Here is a 22281-nt window from a genome sequence, read left to right as displayed (position 1 = left end):
CTGCAGCCTTGGAGCGTGTCTTAGCACCGCTCTTAGCAGTGCCACGAGGCATGTTAACGGTCGAAGTGGAGACCTTGACGAAGAGCGCACAGGTTGCTGCTCGAGGCTCTAACTGTAAAGTGAGCCTCCGCCGCGCTTCCGCGGCCGAGTCGATGGTTTTCGACTTTGAGAATGAGAGTTTGTGACGAACATCTCTTCATTCTGATTGGTCGGTAAACCGAACCTAAGTGGGGGAGGATGTAACGGGGTACGTAGCACTAAGTGTACCCTGGTTACATGAAGTGTGACACTTCACACTTCAGGAGTATGACATGTCATACTCCGGGATATTTGGTACAAGGTACCAAGGTCATTCAAAACCAACCATTGGTTAAATGACATTGCATTACTATAGGTAACTGATAGTTTGTATTAACCTCAAACTTAACCTACCTATAAATATACTCAGTTTACAATCTACCTTATTTAGGTCACCTTGCTCTCTTTAATTAAAGAGGGGACCTGTGAACTGCCGTTCACTGAGAGTTTGTATACTCTCGGAAGATAACTTCCTCTAGCGCAAGGTGCTGTGTGACCCCGTCACATAATCCCTCAGCGATGAAGCTACGCGTAGATGGCTCACTTCGGTGGGCCGGAGCTTTCGGCGGATTCGTGAGGACTGATGGTCATACCAAAAGTTCTGCAATTGGCTCGTTTTTTTTAATTCCTTAGCCTTGCCATCGCTGTTGTCCTGGCTCATTCACTATAGTTCGTCTAACTTAATTGCTCTTGTTCGATAAATGCAAATCTGCAAGTGATACGATGTTGGCTTGCTGATTGGGTGGCGTACACAAATTTTTCGACCCGGCTTTCACGACTCACCTAACTTTGTAAAATCTCATTGGACAATTATTTTGTCGATTGCAAGCTACGTCGGATACTCAACAAGATTTCTGTGAATAGTGATTTGTAAAACAATGGGAAAAGGCCAGCTGAACCAATACAATGTTATTTTTTGCAGCTGTCCATTTTTGAAATATGAATTACTACTTAGAAGTTCAGTGAATAAATACCGGTAATGTATTTCAGATGAAATTTTGCTCTTTGGAAATCCAAAAGTAATGGGCATCACCGACTGGTCCCGCACCGTCCGATGTAGAAGAAAATATATTCCAAGGGCTACGCATTTTTGCACGTACTACGGTGGTAGTAAAGAAACATAACCAGCGCCGATGCTACTCGAACACGGCCTAAGGCCGTGTTCCAGTTGAAAAACGTGATTAGCTAAAAACAAATATTAATTTCATTTAATCTGCCAGCTCAATCGAAAATAGTTAGCCCGTAATAGAATATATCTTCGCTGAAATAGCTATATTGGTGCAAGTCGAGCACTGCCTAAGTTTTTTTGCAGCTAATAAAATGAAAAAAACTGTTTTGATGTTGTACAGGCTGGCACAGCCTCAATACTGTTTTTTTTTCATGGACCAAGCTACTCCGATGTCGCCACCACAGCATCAGCACTGACTGCGTGCGGACATTTAAGACTCCTAGCTTTAGAACTTCAGCATGTTTTATAAACTGAGCGCTCTGGTGGTTTTCTTTGATTGCGATTGAAGGCGTGTGCTTGGACACTGCTGTACCACGAGAAAAAAATGACAAATAGATCTCGTTTCAGATTCCCTAAAACCCTTTTATTATTTGACACTTTTGAGTTAGTGTGCAATCGGTAGACATTTAATGGACTAGTGCCTAAATTTGCCGAACCGATGTCTCCATTGCCCGTCGTCATCGTTCCAAAAACTATCGCAGGATTCATCATCATCGTCGTCGTCATCGCTAAGAAAACGTTCGCCTCCTCGCCCTGATCGACGAATCGATGCATCGCCAGCGGTGAGAGTCGGTGCGTCGGAATGTTGTGGCTCGATGTCCGTAGACACGGGACTTGGCTTAGTAGCTTTGTAGTGGCGTGAGTAGTTCCAACCAAGCCGATTACAAACAGTAGTAGTTGAAAGTGCATGGTATTAAATAACTGTTGACTCTTGCGATGGAGCGAAATTTGAAACTGAATTGAGTACGTATAATTGACGTGTGGAAGCCTTCTTCGAAATGGCCACGACATGGGATGCAAAGATGTATGATGACCCCACTATTTGTTTATTTCTGTCGACATGTCGTCTTATGCAAAGACTTTTTGCAAAGCTGCCGATGCTAACACGAATCGTCGTTGTCGTCATCCGAGTCGTCAGAGTCCTTCTTGTCATCGTCTGAGTCATCATCGTCGTCGTCCTTATCATCGTCTGAATCATCGTCGTCGTCGTCAGACTTGCCTTGAATTTTCAATGATCTGCCGGACATTTCAGCGGTTCCTTGCGGTATTTCGTGAACAACTCCAGTTCTTGGTGAGGATTTCGTTATTTCTGATCGCAGCCACCGCGTGTTCGCAGCAATATTTGAGATCAGCAGGTTACACGAAAGGATAAACTTGTAAACTCGCATCTAGCAAAATAATGTGCAAATGCGAACTGCGAAGTACTTCTATAGTATCTGAGAAAACTAGTCAATTGCTACGACCCCATCTTTCGCTAATCCGAGCGAACACTCGTTTATGTAGTCTTTGTCTAGCAATCAAATGCTAGTTGTACTACCGTACTACATGGTAGTACGTGCAAGTAGTGCATAATAATAGAGTCTTTCATCCGTAGCGGATGTGAGGCAACTAAGTCATGACAAGCAAAACCATATCGGTACGTACGTGGATAGTAGAAGTGTCTTACCTCAGTTGGTGACAGCAAGCATGCTGACGGTGCAATTATACCTACGAGAAATGCTGCTCAGCTATCGCAATGTGCATCAGTATCTACGCGAATAGTCCCGAGAGTCTCTGCGGCTTCGACGATCACGGTCGCGGCTGCGGTCCCGGTCGCGACCACGGTCTCGGTCACGACTGCGGTCGTGGCCACGATCGTGTCGACGGTCCCACGATCTCGATCTAGAACGGCGTCGCTCTCGACGATCCCCACCAGCACCAGCACCACGTCCACGACTGCGACTCCGGTCACGTGGAGCCTCACGAGCTCCGTATCGATCCCCCCTCGACGCCCCTTCATCACGTGCTGCGCCGACCTGAAAGTGTCCGATCGCTTCTCTACCTGAATACTTGACGTTGACATCGGATCCTCCCTTGCGGGTCTCTCCAATGCCACCTCCAAACTTTCTCGGCAGCCAATCTGTCACTGTGCGTCCACGTTCAACGTCCACGACGACACGACGTCCGTCGATCTTCTTGCCGTCCGCGTACTTGTATGCGGACTTCAGGTCCGCTTCCTTCTCGTACTCCACGAAGCCATACCCGCGAGACTTTCCCTCAGAGTCCTCCACCAGGCGGACACTTTTGACAGGTCCGTATTGTTCAAACTCGTGTCGCAGCTGCTGTTCCGTAGTCTCGTAGCTGATGCGACCCACAAATAGCGTCTTGTATGCGTCCTGCGTCTTGCGCGAATCTTCAGCGTTGGGATCCCACTTAACGCGGTCCTCCTGCATCTTAGCGTCATTAGCCGCCATTTTCTCCTGGCGGCGACGCTCACGACGCTCCTTGGGCGTCTCCTGGACGTCGCGAGGAGGGGGGTTCTCGGCCTCGAAGGAGTCCATGAAACCCGCAAGTCCCGAGTATGGCGGCATCTTGCGCTTAACTAGTCGCGGTAGATGGTCCAGAGGTGCGTTGGGCTCAAACATGACCTTGAGATGCGGAGGAAGGTGCATGATAGCTGGCCCCATGCCGCTGGAGCTCATCTGCCCCTTGGGCGTCATCTTGCGGTGAGCGTTTGGGTTGTTCATGGCTACTGCAGAGCGTTGTAGAGATGCAGAAATGTATAGAAGGGAAGATCAGACGTATGTGGAGACGATGGAGTAGCTGTGAGATCACTTGGATGTCTGTAGCGAGAGATACAGCGAGATCGAGAGCGCGCAGATCTAACCGATGGCGAGTGGAGTGCGGACTGCTCACAAAGGAGACTTATGCGAGTAGAGAGGCGTATGCAGTAGTGAGGGATTTTTCGTACTCAAAATAGAAGCCCCTTCAACGGTCTTCTATTCATAGTCTTCCACGTGGATACCCTTTCGTTCATTTTGAAGGAAACGATGCGCCCGACGACGTGGCTGAGCGCGGGCTTAGCAGCGCTCCTGACGGCTGCGCAGCCCTCGCTGACGTCTGCGCGCGGTGTGCACGTGAACTTGACGGCCAGTTGGCCGAGCTCCCCGTTCTTCCCGCTCATGGAGACCAGGTAAGAAATACATTTAAAAAAAAAGTCTCAATTATTCCTGAAAAACTGTTTTATTCATAAAAAAAATATCTGCAGTGAGTTCTTGGCGGAGGAGAACCCACTTTATTTCTGGCAGTTTCTGGAGCAGTTGGAGGCACGCACGTCGTATGTGGATCTCATGAACAGCGACGTGGATGCGCTTGGGACTTTGGCTGTGACTGTAGCCGAGAGCATCGCACCCGGATCCAAGAATGTACGAAAGTTTACGATACTTTTTATTATGTATTCATTATTGACGGAGTTATTGTTTGTGGCAGGTGCTGGAGCTGATGCTGGCGACTCGCACATACTCTGTTAAGGTGGAAATGTTCCGACAATTAGGTCTGGACTCGGGTATACGTCCGTGTGGAGAAGGTGCTGATACGTGGGCGGTTTTCTACAAGGAGAAACATTGTGTGGAGTCAGTGGCGTGCTCTGAGGACGAGCTGGACGCCATTTTACGTGGCAAGAAGCAACAGACCAACGACCAGGCGTGTGTGGCTGCAGGTGTCAACGATGTCGAGTTGCAGGTGGACCACAAGTATCCGTACATTGCGTCGGACTCGGAGAACGCGCCCATTTCAGCTATTCTCTATGGTCTCGTGGGAACGGAGAAGTTCCATGCGTTCCACACGAAGCTGGTGAAGCAAGCGCAGATTAACAAGATTCAGTACATGGTGCGTCATTACCCACGTGACTCACCCTTGGACACGTTGCTACAGGGCTATGGTGTGGCGCTAGACATCAAGAATATGGAGTACACGACGATTGACGACTCTAAAAAGACTGACAGCGATGACACTACAAGTGACGAGACAGGTTCAGAGGAAGAAGACGAGGAGGAGGAGGGGGAAATCGACGATGAAGAGGTCGATGGCTTCCTGTTCAAGCCGCTGATGGCTCGTCACGGAGCTATTGCGAATGACCTGAAAGAGTTCTACGATATTTTGGTCCAGAAAGCCGATGGCGAGCAGGAACAAGAGCTGAAGGCCTGGCATCTGAAAGATTTAGGTGCGACTGCAGTCCGTCATATTGTGGACGCTAAGAACCCATTGAAGAGACTGGAAACTCTCTCGCAGGACTTCCCTGTGCAGGCCAAAAAGCTGGCATTCTCGCGTAAATCAATTTCCGCCAAGCTACGCGAAGAAATTGCCGTCACTCGTATGCAGGCTGCTAACAGAAGAGTGAGGAACAAGTTTATTATGAACGGTATCGCTGTGGACCCAACGGAGCGTTCATTTAACGTGTTCGACTTTATGAAGACGCTCAAAGAAGAGTGGTCTGTGGCCAAACAGCTCGATAGTTTGCCTCTTAACCAGTCAGAACTGGAAGATATGCTCAAGCATGTGCGCGAAACAAATCAGGAGCAGCCAGCGGTTCGTATTCACGTACGTGGAGCCATGGGCGGGTCGACTCCGCTGTATTTGAACAACATTGAGACGGATCCGAACTCTGCTAGCTGGTCGCCGGACGTAAACATACTCCGACGTCCAGCATGGAACCTCATCTTTGTTCGCAAGAACATGTACGAGTGCGTGCTTGTAATGGACCCACTAAGTGGTGCAGGCCGTGCTGCGCTGTCCCACATTGGGTTTATGCGTATGCGTGGAGCCCCTGTGCAGTGGGCGCTGCTTATTTCCTCGAAGGAACTTATGGCTAGCAACACAGCAGAGGAGCGTCAAGCGGTGGTGGAGAAGTATAAGGCTTTCAAGACAACAGACAAGGCGAGTTCCTGGCATTTTGCGAAGCTGTTGATGCTGGCACAGTCCAAGGACACAGCTGAGGCTGCAGCTAAGGACGAAACCAGCAAGTCATCACAGGGTGATGATACTGAGGTTAAAGAAGAGGAAGAACGAATCCTCCCTACACGAGTTGCGTCGGGATTCTTGCAGCGAGTCGGTGAAGATGAAAAATCTGACGTTTTGGTGGAGCGCTTGGTGGAAGCTTACGCTGAAGCAGCAGGTGGCGTTGGGACAACTGAAGACAATGAAGAAGAGGCACTGGAGTGTCTGAAAAGTGACCAGTTTGACAGCGACATCTTGGCTATGACCGAGTTTATTCATCTGAAGCACCTGCCGCTGGACTCGTTCGTCTTCAATGGTGTCGTTCAAAAGGATTTGGACATCCAGAGGTCCATGATGGCTAGCTTTGGACGTGATCAGCCGTTGTACGTGAACATGGCTCATCGAGGCTTGCTGACGGATGACATGGACCTTGTGGAGGAGCTCATGACTGAACAGGACGCATACCCTGCTTACTTGTCGATTTTTGAGAGCTCAGAAGCTAGACCAGGGGAGACGGAAGTGAAGGCGCCCGGCCATCTAGTGGCTGATGATGTTGATGGCCGTCTGGAAGCCGCATCGCGACCCGCAGTCTCGTACTTGCATGCCCCTGGCTCTAGAACGTTGCCTAAGAAGCAGACTCTGATCTTCCCGGTCGATCTTAATGACCCACGGGATGCAGGTCATGCCTATCGGGTGGTGAAGGCTGTACTGGAGGACTCTGAGCAGTCTTTACGTGTTGGAGTTGTGTCTCAACTGAAAGACGTCGAGAAGAACAGTGTGGGTGAGCTTGCGGCTGCTATTATTGCCACGATCGGGCATTCGGACAAGGAAGCCCACCTGAAGTTTGTACTAGAAGCGCTGAACTGCATTGTCAAGCACAAGTCGATCAACACCATGAAGGATAAGCTCCGAGGAATCTGGAAGAAGACAGCGAACAGCGAGAGCGACACGGACCCTGTCTACGAGAAGGTGCTGAAGCTTCTGAACAGCAAGACGGGGAAATGGCTGACGAAGAAGCAGCGTGGTGTGCTTACACAATTCAACACGCTCCTGCGCTCTCGATTCCCACCAGCATATGTAGAAAGTGAAGAAGACGTGCCCAAGGTTGCCCTGCCACACCTGTTCATCAATGGAAGACAAGTGACTCTCCCCTCTCAGTCGCTGTCGGACGAAGATATGGCTACTATCGTGAACTTTGACCTGAAATATCGCACGCAGCCTGTGGCGAAAGCGCTTATCAAGCGCAGTGTTACGATGAACGCTAAAGAGGCCGACAAGCTGAGTTTCGCTATCATGAAGACCACGGGCATCGTTGACAAGTACGTGAAGACTGATCGGACGCCTCACATGACGGTGGACGAGAACTCGCTCAACACTGTTCGTCTGTCGGGTGACCCTTCTCTGCAGGTGGCTGCGTACGTTGATCCATTGTCGGAGGCAGCCCAAGTGATGAGCTCGTTGCTTCGTATGCTGCACTCACAGCTGAACGCTACGATTGAACTGGTGCTGGTGCCTGCGGACGAGTACACGGAGTTCCCACTGCAACGTTTCTATCGATACCTCTTCGACAAGAAGTCGTCTCTTGGTGCTACTAGCGTCGAGTTCCGGAAGCTACCTGTGCAGCCGATCTTGACCATGAAAATCGACACCCCGGAGGCCTGGAACGTACAGGCTTTCCACGCGGGCGATGACTTGGACAACTTGAGAGTGGATCCAGATAGTCCCGCAGCGGTGAAGGCTACAACGAGTGCTGTGTTCCAACTGGAGAGTCTGCTCGTGTACGGCCAGTGCCGTGATACGACGTTCAACATGTATGCACCTCCCAACGGGCTGCAGTTGGTTCTTGAGCGCGAAGTTGGAGCGCAGCTGTTGCATCGTGATACTCTCGTGATGAAGAACTTGGGGTACTTCCAGCTTCAAGCGACACCTGGTGTTTGGTCCCTACATTTGGCGAGAGGTAGAGCTGCTGAGCTGTTTGACATCATTGACCTTGAGACTGAGCTTCCGTTGGAAACCAACCCCATCACAGTGTATGACTTTGGCTCGCACATCTCTCAGTTGTATGTCCGCAAAAAAGAGGGCAAAGAACACGAAGAGCTGCTGCAGTCGGTTGAGCACGCAGCACCGGATAAACCCAAGTCGGAGGCTGATGAGACGTCGTCCACCAAGTCTTACTGGGACGCAATGCTCAAAATGATGGGCAAGCATGACACGAAGACTCAAGATACTGTCGAAGCTGACCAAGTTGACAACGATAGTGCGGTTGTGGCGCAGAAGCAGCGCACAGGCGAGACGATTCATGTCTTCTCGGTGGCGTCTGGCTATTTGTACGAACGCTTCGTCAAGATCATGATGTCCAGTGTACTCAAGCGTACAAACAACCCCGTGACGTTCTGGCTGCTGGAGAATTTCCTGTCTCCAGACTTTAAAAAGTCCATCCCGGTATTGCGTGAACAGTTTGGCATGGACATTCGTCTTGTGACGTACAAGTGGCCGAACTGGCTGCGTCAACAGACTGAGAAGCAGCGTATTATCTGGGGCTACAAGATTCTCTTCCTGGACGTCTTGTTCCCTCTGGGTGTGCAGAAGATCATTTACGTGGATGCCGATCAAGTGGTGCGAGCTGATCTCAAGGAGCTCTGGGAGCTTGACTTGGACGGCAAACCGTATGGTTACACGCCGTTCTGCGACTCTCGTAACGTGGGCTTCCAGTTCTGGAGACAAGGATACTGGAAGGACCATCTGCGTGGCAAGCCGTACCATATCAGCGCCCTGTATGTCGTTGACCTGGCGCTCTTCCGTCAAATGGCAGCTGGTGACATGCTGCGTGCAGTTTACAGCCATCTGAGCGCCGACCCCAACTCGTTGGCGAATCTGGACCAGGATCTGCCCAACTACGCGCAGCACCAGATCCCGATCTTCTCTTTGCCGCAGGAATGGCTCTGGTGCGAGTCGTGGTGCAGTGATGAGACCAAGGTGGCGGCCAAGACTATCGATCTGTGCAATAACCCCAAGCACAAGGAACCTAAGCTGGAGATGGCCAAACGTGTCATTGCCGGAGAACTCTTCAACGAGTCGTGGATTGAACTGGACCAAGAGATCAAGGAAGCTGAAGCGGAATACGCTGATCAGGCGTAAGTGTGTGTGTACGACTGACCATCAAGAGCCAAATAGACGGGAGTTTGAGTTTGGGATTGCTACTGTAATTTGTTCCCGAGTTGTGTACTTTATTCCTCTCGCTGTTGCTGGTTCAACAGCGCTTGACGCAGTAGTAGGCGTGATCGATCGTGTGTCGTGTAGCGTGTGCAGCTCAGTACGCGGATGCATTCCTCCAGCGTCGAAAACTCGATCTGTACAGTGTCAAAGCGGCACTGGAACTGTTGCGTCTCAGCAGCTTGGCCACGTCCCTGGTGGACGCTGCGGATGTCTAAGACAAGCATCTGCTCGATTGCTGTCTTCGAGTCAGATACATTGGCGTAGAAGGACGACAACTTGGCTTCTACGAGTTCAGTCAGCGACGCTGTGGCTTCCGGCGTGAACTCAACTGGTCTTGCCACCACGTCCGTCTCGGCTGCCACCCAGTCTGGGACGATGTGTCCTGGGACGTAGTCTGCCGGTACGTAGGGCTTGACATCCAACACGGGTGTGCCGTTGACAAGGTCGTGGCCACTGATTTCGATACATCGGTCACGGATAGCCTCGATCTTGACGACCGAGAGTCCGATAGAGTTGGGGCGATGAGGTGTACGAGTCGAGAAGAGCCCAACCTTCTTGCCTCCAAGTCGTGGTGGGGCGATTTTGGCCGGGAACGTGGTCTTAGGGACACCTTTAGCTAAGTTGGTGTTCTCATGGAAGACAAACAGGATCCACAGGTGGCTGAACTGCTCTAGACTCTCGAGACTTGCCGGTGGGATACTGGTCTTAAACGTGATGCGTGCTCGAGAGTTCTCCACGAGACCTCCTTGTCTAGGGGTGCCGCGGCGGTCCGCAAAACATGATTGCACGTGCGCAACAGCCTCAAAGTTGTAGCCTGCTGTCTCGTGTTGCCGCTGTAGCGCCTCGCGCGCCTCCCGCTCGGCATTAGTTCGCCCCGCCCGCTCCTGCGCTCGAAGCTGCTTTTGTCGCTCGATTTCCTGTTCCAATTCCTTCACCAGCGAGTCGTCGCTCTGTAGACGACTCTGCCAGCCTCGTGCCAGCAGGTACCGACCAAGCCAAGCACCTAGCGTCGCACACAGCGCTCCTGAAGCCACCAGGGACGCTGTCGTCCACCGCGTCAAGGTCATCTCGCGTGACCTATGCTGCAATGACCACCGGGAACTTGGTGATTGGCCAGCGCTTATGCTATTTGATGGGATAAATTTTGGTTCTCATAAAGCAGTACATGGGTATGATAATCATCATCATAATTCGGTGACAGCAGCCTCTGAAACCAGCTGCACTCAACTTACCACTATCCCTAGCAATCGTGTCTCCGCCAATAACCTCCACTCCTGGTTTCTACTGCTTTGGACGCAATGGCAGGAGACGCCGCTGCGCTGCCGCTCGTCGGTAAGAAGTTGATGAGTAAGCTAGGTGGAATGGCCAATGAGAGTGCGGCGGCGGAAGTGTCGGACTTTGCGCGTCGGCAGATGGAAAAAATGGGCTGGTCAGCCGGTAAAGGGCTGGGCAAGAACGAGCAGGGCGTCAAGTCGCATGTTAAAGTGAAGCGGCGTGAGGAGCTGCAAGGCGTCGGTGCAGAGAAGGAGGCGGTGAAGGAACAGGCGAACCAGTGGTGGTTTAATGTATACGACCGCATGGCTAGCAAAATTGTGATCGACGCGTCGTCAGATGAGGAAGGTGGGGACAAGAAAAAGAAAGAGAAGAAAAAGGAGAAGAAGAGAAAGCGGGACGAGAACACATCAAAGAACGACAAGTTTCGCATTCCCACGGACGAAGAACTTTTTGCTGCTACGGGTGGAAAGCTCTTTGGTCGTAGAGCGTACGGCTCCTGCAAGGGCAAGCTTAAGCGTGACGAGATGCAGCTGAAGAAGTCTAAGAAGAAAGATAAAGATAGCGAGGAGCCTGTGACGACGAGCAGCGACACGAACGACGAGGACGATAGAGAAAAACAGAGAAAAAGGGCTAAAAAAGAGGCCAGGAAACTGAAGAAGATGGCGAAGAAAGAGAAAAGGAGCGTGGCATAACGGTAGCGCCTACCGCTTCTGTTGTGGATTTTAAAATGACATTTACTTTACATGATGGAGATCACTAAGATTCTCAGGGCTACATATTTCGTTGTCGAGGGCTAGTTGTGAGATCTGCTCATAACAAATACTACTACTAGTATTAATACTACAGGCACTTATTAAAAGCACAGTATTAGTACTACTACGTAGTAATAAGTAGGACTAATAATAATTGATAGCATGCCCCTTGGGACTTTTTCTCAATTGCCCGAAATTTGTGAGGTGTTTTTTTAGAGATTGCAATTTTCTTATTTTTTAAGAAAGAAATAAAAGTTTGCTCTTTTAAGAGGTCGAAACAGCGATCCACTTCCTTCTTATACTGGCAAATCAAAATCTAATTTCCTACTTTAATACATGTAGCTTAAGGATACCATTTCGAAAGCTCATCCTCCGGTAAAATAGAGCTTGATGGATATCAATCTTGAGAAATTCTAACATTACTACAATTTGACAAGTAGTCATACAGGTACGGTGTTCACTATTTGTATTAGGTTTAGGGCTCATTTGTGGTACAATATTTCTCTTTAGAGAAATACCTTTGTGCGTAAAAGGAAAAAAGCATGGGATGCGTTGCCAAGAAAGGGGCAAGCTCAAGATGGATCCACGTTCACCATGTGTGCTATCGGTGTGCTCAAAGATGCCAGCTCAGCTCTAAACGAGAGCTAAAGCAAATCTTGCAAAAACTTTCGACTGTATGCGCACTAACACTCATGTTAGATTTTGATGCGAGTATCGTTTATACTGCAGCCGAGATGTCTGGCAAATAAATAACATCCAGTGGAAAGTGCATCTACGACAGCTGGTGAATAAAAAATCTCCTTCTCCCGATGGATCGTCCGTTGAGCGCGCCTTTTAAACCCAACGAGAAGGCGAATGCTCGCATTTTAAAGTTATTGATTGGAACTCTTCCAAAACCTACACAAATGCAATCACAAACACAAAATTAAAAGTGAAATGTGTTAGAATATATGTCGAATTTGTGTTGTGTCAGCTATCATATCAAAATCAACACATTTAAGGTTATAGGTACATGTATGCGGCCGCTGGCTGCTGGCCATTCACTTTTTTGATGGTTTGGGACACTCCCCAGCGGCTTGCGTTAGCGTGCGAGCACCTAAAGGCTCGTTTAAAGAAGCATGTTTTGCTGCTTCTACGGCTGCGCTGTATGTATTCTTTTGATCGCAATGTTCTAGCAGTTGAAGCACTCATTGATCCCGCTAAACCTCCCTGGTACACCTTGTAAGCTAGTCGAGATACACTGCACTTACCCTTGATTTCTCTAAAGGCATGTTTCGCTCGTCGAATCTCCGGAGGACACGATGGATCACCTATATACGTTTAAGAATGGACGATGGTATTACAGCACACAATCGACTCACTCACCTGTCGGCTTTTTAGCGTTATTCGAAGCGTAGAATTTGCGACACGACGACTCTGAGTCCACTTAACCGGAAGGTTCCGATTGTAAGCGTAGTGAACATCATCCCATTGAGTGATCCGAGCGAGAGAAACTGCTCAACGAGAGATAAGAGGCCTGTAATAGTAAAAGCAGCGTTAAATGTATCCGTGAGATCCTGTTTGTGATGCACTTTGGTACGGACGTTCAACTTGAGGCGTAGTGAAGCCCCGTCCTCTTCCAGCATTGCGGTAGCTTATGGCAGATGTAACTAGCAGTGTGCTTGACTGGACACTGGTAGCTGTACCAGAAATGAGGTACAACGATTTTGCGTCGACACATTTTGTGGAGACGAGAACTACGTCTCAACATTTTACTACCGATTTGTGACAACAAATACGTCAGAGCTATGTCAGACGCAAAAAATCGAGTTTGTGTAGGTTTTGGTAGAGCTCCACTGAGCAGGAAGCCTGTTCTTTATATCTTCTTAACCTGTGCATGGGCTACGGGATTGATAAAATACAGTATCCAGACCAGCACTGTCTCGAATGCGTCTGAGATAAAGTTGTTACAACGGTCACTCCAGGTGATGCGTTCGACGAAGGTGGTGTAGTCGTTTAAAAGCTACGTAATTTAAACAGCTCCTTTAGGCTGCCCAAACAACGCAATGCGCTAAAGAAAATTCAAGAAGCACTTTCATACCCTGAGCTCGAGCTGATGTCCGACAAGGACGTACGCGTCGCCTACACCTGCAAACTTATTCTCAGGTTGTGAAGCATACCTACAGTCCACGAAGGCCTCAACAAAGATGTGGACAGGACTCACGGCGAAGGACTGGATTCTAGCAGTTGAAGTGAAGTCGGCTACAAAATCCATCGCAAGCCTGGCGCTGGTGGAAGCACAAGTGCTCTCGAATATTTTTCATGTTTCGACATCTCGCTGACCGTTAAGCCAAGTCGTTTACATTGAAGTTATGGCAATAGGAGCCCCCGAGCTAAAGATGAGAACGAGGACAGGATGTTTGACCAATTCTCTACCGCGCGTAAAACGTGCCACAAGAGGACGCTGCTTTGATTTCAGGTACACTTTCCCAAGGTTGAAAACGAGGCCGTGGCGTGTTTGTTATTAGACCACCAAACCATGTTATGCGCGAAGAAACTGACAGCTGCGGGCAACATTCCTTGCAAAGAGGAGGGGACTATCTAGAAAATGGCATGGACTTCCTTACAGATGAACACCGTCAACGTTTCGGGCCGATGGCTAAGAAATACAAGATCAATGAAACACAAGCGTCATCGTCATAACAACCTGCTGAGTCAAGATCAACTTCGCAGCTTTTATCTCCGTCGCCTAATGGCTGGGACGACGTGGATGGGCTGTTGCTTGGAGCATCGATTCGCGTAAGTAAAACAAGGGACGAGGCTAAAGAATTCGAACTGAACGCGAGCATTGACTCTGTCATGGAGAAGTGGATCGACTTGGATCCGGTGTGGCTGGGCGTAGCCCAGTATCAAAACTCTAAGAAGCCGAAAGAGGAACCACCGAAGGACGTGTCGATCGATGTGCACAACAGCATGTACTGGGTACTACTGGTCTTATAGAAACGCGTAGATGTTTTGAAGTGGCTCCGTGATGAGAGCGAGGCCAATTTCCATCTACCGCGCTGCTAGCGCGCATTCATCTCGACAAAATACATCCCTCGGCATTTTAAGAGTGTGGTTTCTCATCAGGAGATATAGTGGTGTGCCTCTTCGTACCATGACGGACAGTAAAAGAGTAGAAAAGTAGGTACCGCTGCGGTACAGCAGTGATGAAATCGTGGAGATGAAGCTGGACGCTCGCAAGGAGGACGAATCGTAGCTTACAGCTCGTAAGTAATACTGTGAGTATACTGGCATTATTAAGACTACTAATATTGTGCAAGTTTACTACTACTTTTAATAGAATGACAGGTTTCAAGGAATGACAGGTCGTAGAGGTAATAATACCACCATGATTTGTAGGAGCAGCTAACCCCTGTTCATCATAGCTCTAGTTTCAATAGTATCCCGTATTCACCCATTAGCATTTTATTGCCTCCAATACCTTATCGCGTTAATTGTAACCGACACAAGTTTCGCCACAACAAATATTATTGGATCTAAGCTATGAAAATGACCACCCTGGCGACTACGGTGGGCACGACTGGATTTAAGCATAAATTTGTGTTATTGCCATTTCCGTGCAATTCTACCCAACCGATGTTTTCGCAATGCGAAGTCGAAACAGCCGTCCGTTGGCCATAATCAGCTCTGAATCTTGAATTAATCCATCCCGCATTCCTTCTTGCGGCTAGCTCCTTCTCTGGTGGCTTAGAGGATGATAGATGTGATAATTTTCGGGCCACAAACTTTCTCGATTGGCTAGAGCTACTTACTTTAATCATTTAAGTAGCTTGTACTGAAACCAAGTTAGTTTTGATTGGATACAAAAATTTGGCTTTGAGTAAATTTAAATTTATGAGTTGGACGAACACAAAAAGTGGTTTGTGGTGGTATACCCAATGAATGTTTGGTTTTACTCTCCTTTAAAATTCCTAGTATTTTTGGAGACGTGGATCTGGTTGAAACATTGTCATTGTCCGAGTCGTCAGAATCTGATCCACCGAATTCCTGATCAGAGTTAGACTCCACTTCCAACTCCGAGTCGGACTCAAAAGCTGGAGCACGCTGCGAGTCGGCATGAGCAGGAGATCGGATTCTACGGCTCGAAATCTCCCCCAATAATCCAACATTTTCGTGACTTTGCTCCTCAATGACGCTGATGAATCGAATGAGATCAGGGCCGGGACCTGGAAAGCAGTCAAGGTGCGATTATACTGCTCAAGCAGGCTTGTTGGTCCGATTAACGATATTCTCGCACACGCTGTTAATGTTTGTGGACGCGATATTCAAATGCAACATTTTGCGCCACAGAGCTTGTTTAAAGTGAAACAGACACCCCATAACTCGAGGTTCTAAAAATTGGTTCTGTACAGCAGTAATCATCGTGAGCTCGAAGTCGCACACAGCATGCGCTGAAACCAGGTTTTGTTTCGGCGCGACATAAATGGCCGATTGTACACTTGAAGCGTCTTTCCAGTCGTTTGTGCATTCCAACCTATGTCGTACAGCATCGCAATTTCCAATTGGTACAAGGGTGTCGGTACACACCAGCATCGACTAAATTTGAGGTCTGACGCTGTTTCGTACGATCCATGCGATGAGGGTGGGACCAGCCGACCAGTCGATGTTGTACTTCGTCTTCGTAATAAGCCACAGGAAACAAAACAAAACTTCAATTTGGTACTGTCTTTGACGTCGTTAGGTGGCTCGGGCTCTAGGCGACCATAAATCTCTCGCCCATAGCGTGTTGCTCTGGTTCGGCATAGTTGACCTAAATACTGTTTTTTTTACACACACACACCTCCCCCGGGACTATTGCGTTGTTGTCGTCGTAGGATTGATTCCGTACTGTGCGTCGGAGGCAGGGTGACATCGCGGACACAAATTGTATCCGTCGCCAGCATCACTTCCTTCATGACATGCCGTGATGGTAGGAGTTGGTCCAGCTGGAGCCCGACTGAAGCCAGGGACACAATTTTCTGTATCGAGTCCAGCCTTACCGGTACCGACGTCACTCGCATAGTTTTGCCTTTCATTTTGTACGCCGATAGGAAGCGGGTGGTACCGTCGCTTCGTGGCACCGAGCGTCGGAATAGCCGCAAAAATGGACACTGGACGTCCCCATCGTCGAAACGAGAAGGCCCCGGAAACGACTTTGGCTTGAGATGCCCCTTCAACTTGGTGTCCAACGCTCTCTTCTCCCTCCGCACTCGATGATTGACTAGGAGTGATGAACCTTTCGTCCGACGATGTTGCTTAGGTCAGATTTGTCAACCTGGAAGGGGATAGACATCGAGTTGTCAGAGGCAGGACGTCGTAATACAATCTACAATGGTATTGTAGAAGAAACATGTTGTCCCTAAAAGTTATGGCAACTGGGGTCCTAGCAAGAATTGTTTTTGCAATCATAGAAATGTATTAGACGGATTGCAGGCACAAAAGTAGTTTCTTTTGCTCTTCGCTGGTACATCTGAGAAGCAAAATTAGCGCGTCAAAACCTTACCCACGCCAAGTTCGTCGGCAACGTTGACGACAGCAGCGAAGCAGTATTTGTTTGCACTCGGATGATAGTTGCTCTCACGCGATCCTTGCGAGAGCAAGAGGGGGGGGGGGTATCGTAGAATAGCTCATCGTACTGCATCGCAATAAGCGACACGCAGCGCTGTTTCTTCGACGGCTGTTGGGCGGTCGATGCGAAGTCAATACGAGCGCGCGGAGTAGGTGTAGACTCATTTGGCTTCACGTCAAACACCTCCACGGCTTGCTATTCGCTGGAAGATAGCGGAAGATCGTTTTGTATCTTGACGACCGCCATTTCAAAATCTGGCGAGTGGATAATATCCGCACTCGGACTTAAGTAGACAATCAGGACATGGATTTTAGCAGCACACGCATCACATAGCAAGTGGACGTCCGCCGTGAAGCACTGCTTAGTTCATTCAACTTCTCGATGGCATCTGCAATGCGGTGGTGGGCGTTGCCGCGAGGTGCGTGCTCCTCCACAGCACAGACGGTAAGTATGGCATCCCGAATCTTGACGTAGCGTTCGAGCATGGTAAAGTCGAAGACCTTCCGGTGGCGTTCGACTTGATAGGCTTCAGATTAGTTACTCTCCCGAGGTTTGAGACGTTGTTAGGCTGATACAGCTGAATCATCAGAGCTCGACTCATATCGAGCTGTTTCTGATAATGCTTTTAAAGCGCTTAGCCGCGAGGTTAAACCGATAACTGGAACAGCAAATCAGAGGGATTCCGAGCTTGGCTGCGATGACCTGATTGGTCGGGTGGTTGTCACGAATACAAAACCGCACCATATCGCAACCGTTCCGACACCCTACCCCTTTCCGACATGTTTCCGACAGTTCGGATCCGCCAATCAGATCATGACGGTGTACTCAGATTAAGTACGTTTACACTAAGTACGGTCGCTTTTTTAAGTACGACCATCCCAGTCAGCTTTGGAAAGGGAGTTCGAAGGCGCAAGGAAATGCTCTAAAGAGGCCTGTAGGCCGAGAAAACTCATTTTTTTGCTTAGGGGCATTATAGGCTTCACAGCACTGTGCTCAACAGCCAGCAAATTCATGAATGAGACCCGAAGCCAGGGTGAGGGGCCACTATTAGAGGTTATTTTAAAATAATGACATATAAGCCAAAAATAGTGACATCATTGTCGTAGGCCAGTCATTTGGATTAACCTCATTCAGGTTTTTTGCTCAGCCAATAAAACATCGTCACTTATCAAACCTTGCCTAGGTCTTTTACTTAGCCAATCAAGCAGCGCCACAAATTACCGACAGGGGCCTTGTGGTCTCAGTCCTCTTTTTCGAGAGCCACCCCAGCAGATCTCCCGTAGCAAAGGACCAGTCCAGAGCACAGTATGCCATTGCGCACACGAATATCGCCGGCACTGCTGGTGCAGCGCTCGGATGGTAACGAGTGGGGGGTCCAATTCCCTGCTGTCGGCTTATGATGTTTGCGAAGAGTTGCAATTCATTAACATCTACTCACTTGTCTTACGCATGTCCTACGAATTGAAGTATGTCTTGGGTTGATGTAGGCGCAGGATCAGCAATTTTGTTTGAGGTGAGGTGTGTACGGTACGTCGTGATACGGCCGTCGAGGGCTCCTAAGCGATGAAGTTTGCGCATCTCACGCAGTACGCTAGCGCTGCCCTTTGCTCGGATCCCTTGTCCACTCAGGAAGCCGAGGACCGCCGATTCTGCACGTTGGCCGACCTCGAGAGCGCGATCCTTGTAGTCCTCCGATCTCTCGTGAAGCTGGAACCCGCCCTCCAGGAAAAGCTTCATGTACGCGACGATCAAGCGGTAATCTGACTTCTTTTGTCGGTCGTTAGAGCTCCAGACGCGAGGCTGCCGTGTGTACCACTCGAACCAGATCGATGACAGGTTGGTAGTCGCTTTCTTTCTGCGTTTCGCTGCAGGTGTTTGAGCTGACGAAACTTGCTCCTGTTCTGTAGTTTGGGCTGGCTCTTCGTGCGCAGGTCGCTTAAGGATGGCAGCCTCTAGCACCAGCAGGCGTGCAGACAACAGCCTATTTCTTTCGATAAGCTCATTAATGACAGCAGCGTGATGACACTCCGTTCGATTGCAGCCGTTCTTTTCAGTGTCCTTCCTTTGTTGAGCAGGTTTGGAGGCGACATGGCTCAGCGCGACCGACCACGCCAGCAAGTCGGTGTGGGAGATGTCAGCTGCTTCCAAGCATTCTTCCACTCGAACAACGAACAAGCTCCTGGGTTCGAGAGTCTTCACTTCCGGGAAATGCCTTATTAGGTAGGCGGTAAGGACCCCAATTACCTTGCGACTCACGTTAAGCTTGTTGTTCTTCAGCCCTACACAGGAAGCGAACAGAAACTCCTGCAACCGGGTCATGCGCTCCTGAGCCCCATGGTCGAGAATGGCAACATCAAGAATCATCGGTGCCTCGTCCGCAGCCCACCCGCTCAAGACCCGTGCTACTTTACGGTCCTCGCGTGGCGTGTTGAATACGTAGGCGAATCCTTTGTTGGTGCGCGTCATGTCCCATGACCCACGATCAAAGATCCACTGTGCAGCCAGCCGCTCGTCCCCGTTTGCATGCTGCGCCCCGCCCCGCCTGATGGAGTGCGAGGTCAAGTTGGCTGAGGCTCCTTCCGGCTCCGACACCCGCTTCAGGAACTGGTTCACATACGCTTGAACCCCGTCGTCACCGCGAGCTTGGTTGGTCGCTGAAGGGTTGGCTGCAGCGGAGCTCGGGACGCTTCGCAGAGTGGCAGCCGCCGGGTCAGTCATCCCTGCTGCAGGAAGCTGCGAAGAGGTGGCAGCATTGACCGAAGGTACTCGTAGTACATCGAGAAGGGGTGCTGCTGCATCAAGTGAGGGTGCAGACGGTGTCACAAGAGAAGGAAGCTGGCTTAGCAGGGACACACAAGGCGACTCATGCATCACCAAGGCTACTGCGAGCGTGTGCAGCGGGCAGGTCACAAAATCCGCCCGATCAGGTACGAGCGTGAGGCCTTGCTCCTCAGCTGTTTTTATTCGTAGCATCCGAATGTAGAAAACGTTGTCAGCTGACATTGTAATGTGCTGCTTTGTGACGTAGCCGAGATCTGATGAACGGCCGAAGCAATGCCACATAAGGCACGCAAGCGCTGCATCTTCGTAATCCGAGGCGACGGATGCTGTTTTGTACACATAGCATATTAGTGAGCGCAAATCCGCCTTTGTACAAGGTGGCGCCTTGTTAGTAAATCCTCCATTATCACGTTTTAAGCAGTTTTTTTCGAGAGTCTTCCCTTGTTTAAGCAAAATTAGCTCGGTTGGTACTCTAAGATGAGGATACTCATCGAAAAACCAAAGCTTCACGTTTCTAAAGTAAGAAATGGCGGTGTTGGGCGCCAACTTACCTTTCTTACCTTCGCATGTGGCGAGATAGTAGCCAAAACGATCCATCACGGCCGCTAAGCTCTTTCCAGAGCTGTCACTGAAAATGCATGCTCGGACAACGTCCATGGATACATCCTCGACTTTAAGCATACGCTCGAACGCGCCTATTCCGGTAGTACGCGCTTTTTGCGTGTTTGTAGGGATAAGTGCGGAGAGGCTCATGCTGGTTGCTGCTTGTCTTTTCTGCTTCTTGTTAACTGGACTTGGCTGGTTGAGTGTACCTTAACACTACTGCTCAATTTTAACCTAAAGTAGGAGGTATACCGCATTGTCGGAACCACAAAAATATTGACATATATCTTACACGACTTAAATTCAGTATTAGTTTCAAAATAGTTAGCTCTAGCTTCCGACAAATATTTGTCAGAAAGTGTCGGAATGAAGAGCCTGCTCCTATGCGACCTAATTGGCTGAATTAAGGTACATTGTAGTATATGATTGGATATTAATCACATATTCACAATCTTGCCTTTGTGTCTGTCGGAAAGACGTGTATATTCATCCATATCAAGCTTTTTCCCATAAAGACTCAGCACCGACTTAATGATCTTGAGATGAACAACAGCGATCCTGATGCTGTTCATAGACACTGCACGCCGTTCGCCAGATACACAGCAAATACGTCCGGAAGTTACAAGTCTACCCATCCGACAGAAGGGAGACCCCCCCCATTTTGGAGACGATCGCTTACCGACATAGCGCATGTAGACTACAGTAGTCGATTTCATGATTACAACCTCACGCGTGAGCTTGCTTAATAATTCCATGATCGGTTTCGCTAAATGATCCAGCACATTCTGAAGTAGATAGTTAGAGTTTCTTCGTCTACAAAGCCGAATATGTCCATCATTGAGGTGGCCGCGGCTTGGACGGTGTACTCCTCCACATAATTAGCGTGCTTAGTGTAAAGGCTACCGAGATGGTTGTTGATACCCGCTCCGGGCGCTTCCTTAAGGCTACACCGCACTTCTTGTATTTGAAGAGACCTTCACCGAGGACCGCATAGAAGAACGTCCAGAGCTGACGCGATGCCATTGAGGTAGAAGTGGCGGGAAGGGTTGTATCTTGGAAGACGAGTACGGAAATGTTGCATCCAACAGAGGCTGCGCGCCAGGTGGGGTTTCAGTGCGAGTGTGAAATAATTGGTGAGCTGTGACTACAGCAAAATGGGTAGGCGTGTCAAAACTTTGATGGGATATTTCACAACTGTGTACTAAACCAGAACGCTAAAATAGCAATAATATGTTATTTGGTCAATACAATATCAGTGCTATTGAAATTAAATTAGTATTTCTATGCCCTGGTCGAAGGCGTAGGCGGTGTACATAATGCTCGGTTGGAAACGTGTTGGTAAGGTGGTTTGAACTTGGCAAATATAAGAAAGGCAGCTTCGGCACGTCAAATTTATCGGTGATGATAACGGCACTACGACTACGATAGCATGGTACGACTTAGCGAGCGGCCATGCAACCCGGCGTAGGTACGACGGAAATCCGCTATATGATACCACGATCCAACGGTCGTTTATATTCAAAAAGCAGGTGGGTGGGGGGAGGGTTAAATCGACTTTGTAATGTATTTATGGTAACTTGTTGGTAGTGATAATTTTTGATCCGAATTGGACCCTAAGGATCGCTATTAGCACATGATAATGCCATGCCACGTCATTGCGCTGGGATGACACAGCTAGCATGATTTTGAAAGAGGTGAGCGGAGTGGGGACTTCGAAGCCATGCGCTTCTTAAGTGTTTGACCTCTTCGGCTGCAGCTTTGGCAGTCTGAACATGCGCAAGACTCGGCAAGGGAGAAAATTTGAGAGACTTTTTTCCATCATTGCCAGCTTTGAGCGAGCCCCTAGTCTCGACCGGAAGGGCTCTGAACTTCGAGGCGAATCACACGTCGCTGGAGAACGTCAATTGGGTCTTTTCGACTGGCTGTTTAAAAGTCCCACGGCGGCGCCTGCAGCGCCAGCATCGAACAACGACAACGACAACGACAACGACAACGGCATCAAC

The 22281-nt window shown here is 49.2% G+C and overlaps 5 protein-coding genes across 5 annotated transcripts; 3 read left to right on the top strand and 2 right to left on the bottom strand.

The window, feature by feature from the left end:
- Window positions 1-2187: 2187 nt before the first annotated feature.
- PITG_07203 (secreted RxLR effector peptide protein, putative) lies at window positions 2188-2475 on the bottom strand (the record flags this gene model as incomplete). Its single annotated transcript, XM_002905103.2, has 1 exon — window positions 2188-2475. One exon carries the CDS (start codon window positions 2473-2475, stop codon window positions 2188-2190), a length of 288 nt encoding a protein of 95 aa, XP_002905149.1.
- Window positions 2476-3430: 955 nt separating this feature from the next.
- On the top strand, window positions 3431-3796 carry PITG_07202 (uncharacterized protein; the record flags this gene model as incomplete). The annotated part of the gene is made up of 1 exon (XM_002905102.1): window positions 3431-3796. One exon carries the CDS (start codon window positions 3431-3433, stop codon window positions 3794-3796), a length of 366 nt encoding a protein of 121 aa, XP_002905148.1.
- A 320-nt stretch (window positions 3797-4116) lies between these two features.
- PITG_07201 (UDP-glucose:glycoprotein glucosyltransferase, putative) lies at window positions 4117-9255 on the top strand (the record flags this gene model as incomplete). The annotated part of the gene is made up of 4 exons (XM_002905101.1): window positions 4117-4259; window positions 4335-4491; window positions 4556-4954; window positions 5000-9255. The coding sequence occupies 4 exons, from the start codon at window positions 4117-4119 to the stop codon at window positions 9197-9199; spliced, it is 4899 nt and encodes a 1632-aa protein (XP_002905147.1).
- Window positions 9256-9288: 33 nt separating this feature from the next.
- Window positions 9289-10344, bottom strand: PITG_07200 (uncharacterized protein; the record flags this gene model as incomplete). Its single annotated transcript, XM_002905100.1, has 1 exon — window positions 9289-10344. One exon carries the CDS (start codon window positions 10342-10344, stop codon window positions 9289-9291), a length of 1056 nt encoding a protein of 351 aa, XP_002905146.1.
- A 231-nt stretch (window positions 10345-10575) lies between these two features.
- Window positions 10576-11299, top strand: PITG_07199 (uncharacterized protein; the record flags this gene model as incomplete). The annotated part of the gene is made up of 1 exon (XM_002905099.1): window positions 10576-11299. The coding sequence occupies one exon, from the start codon at window positions 10576-10578 to the stop codon at window positions 11242-11244; it is 669 nt and encodes a 222-aa protein (XP_002905145.1).
- Window positions 11300-22281: the final 10982 nt, after the last annotated feature.

This window comes from Phytophthora infestans, genomic scaffold (assembly GCF_000142945.1).
Source record: "Phytophthora infestans T30-4 supercont1.10 genomic scaffold, whole genome shotgun sequence".
In the NCBI taxonomy this organism is placed as follows: Eukaryota; Oomycota; class Peronosporomycetes; order Peronosporales; family Peronosporaceae; genus Phytophthora; species Phytophthora infestans.
Note: the sequence above shows the minus strand (reverse complement) of the source record. Positions and strands in the feature narration are given on the sequence as shown.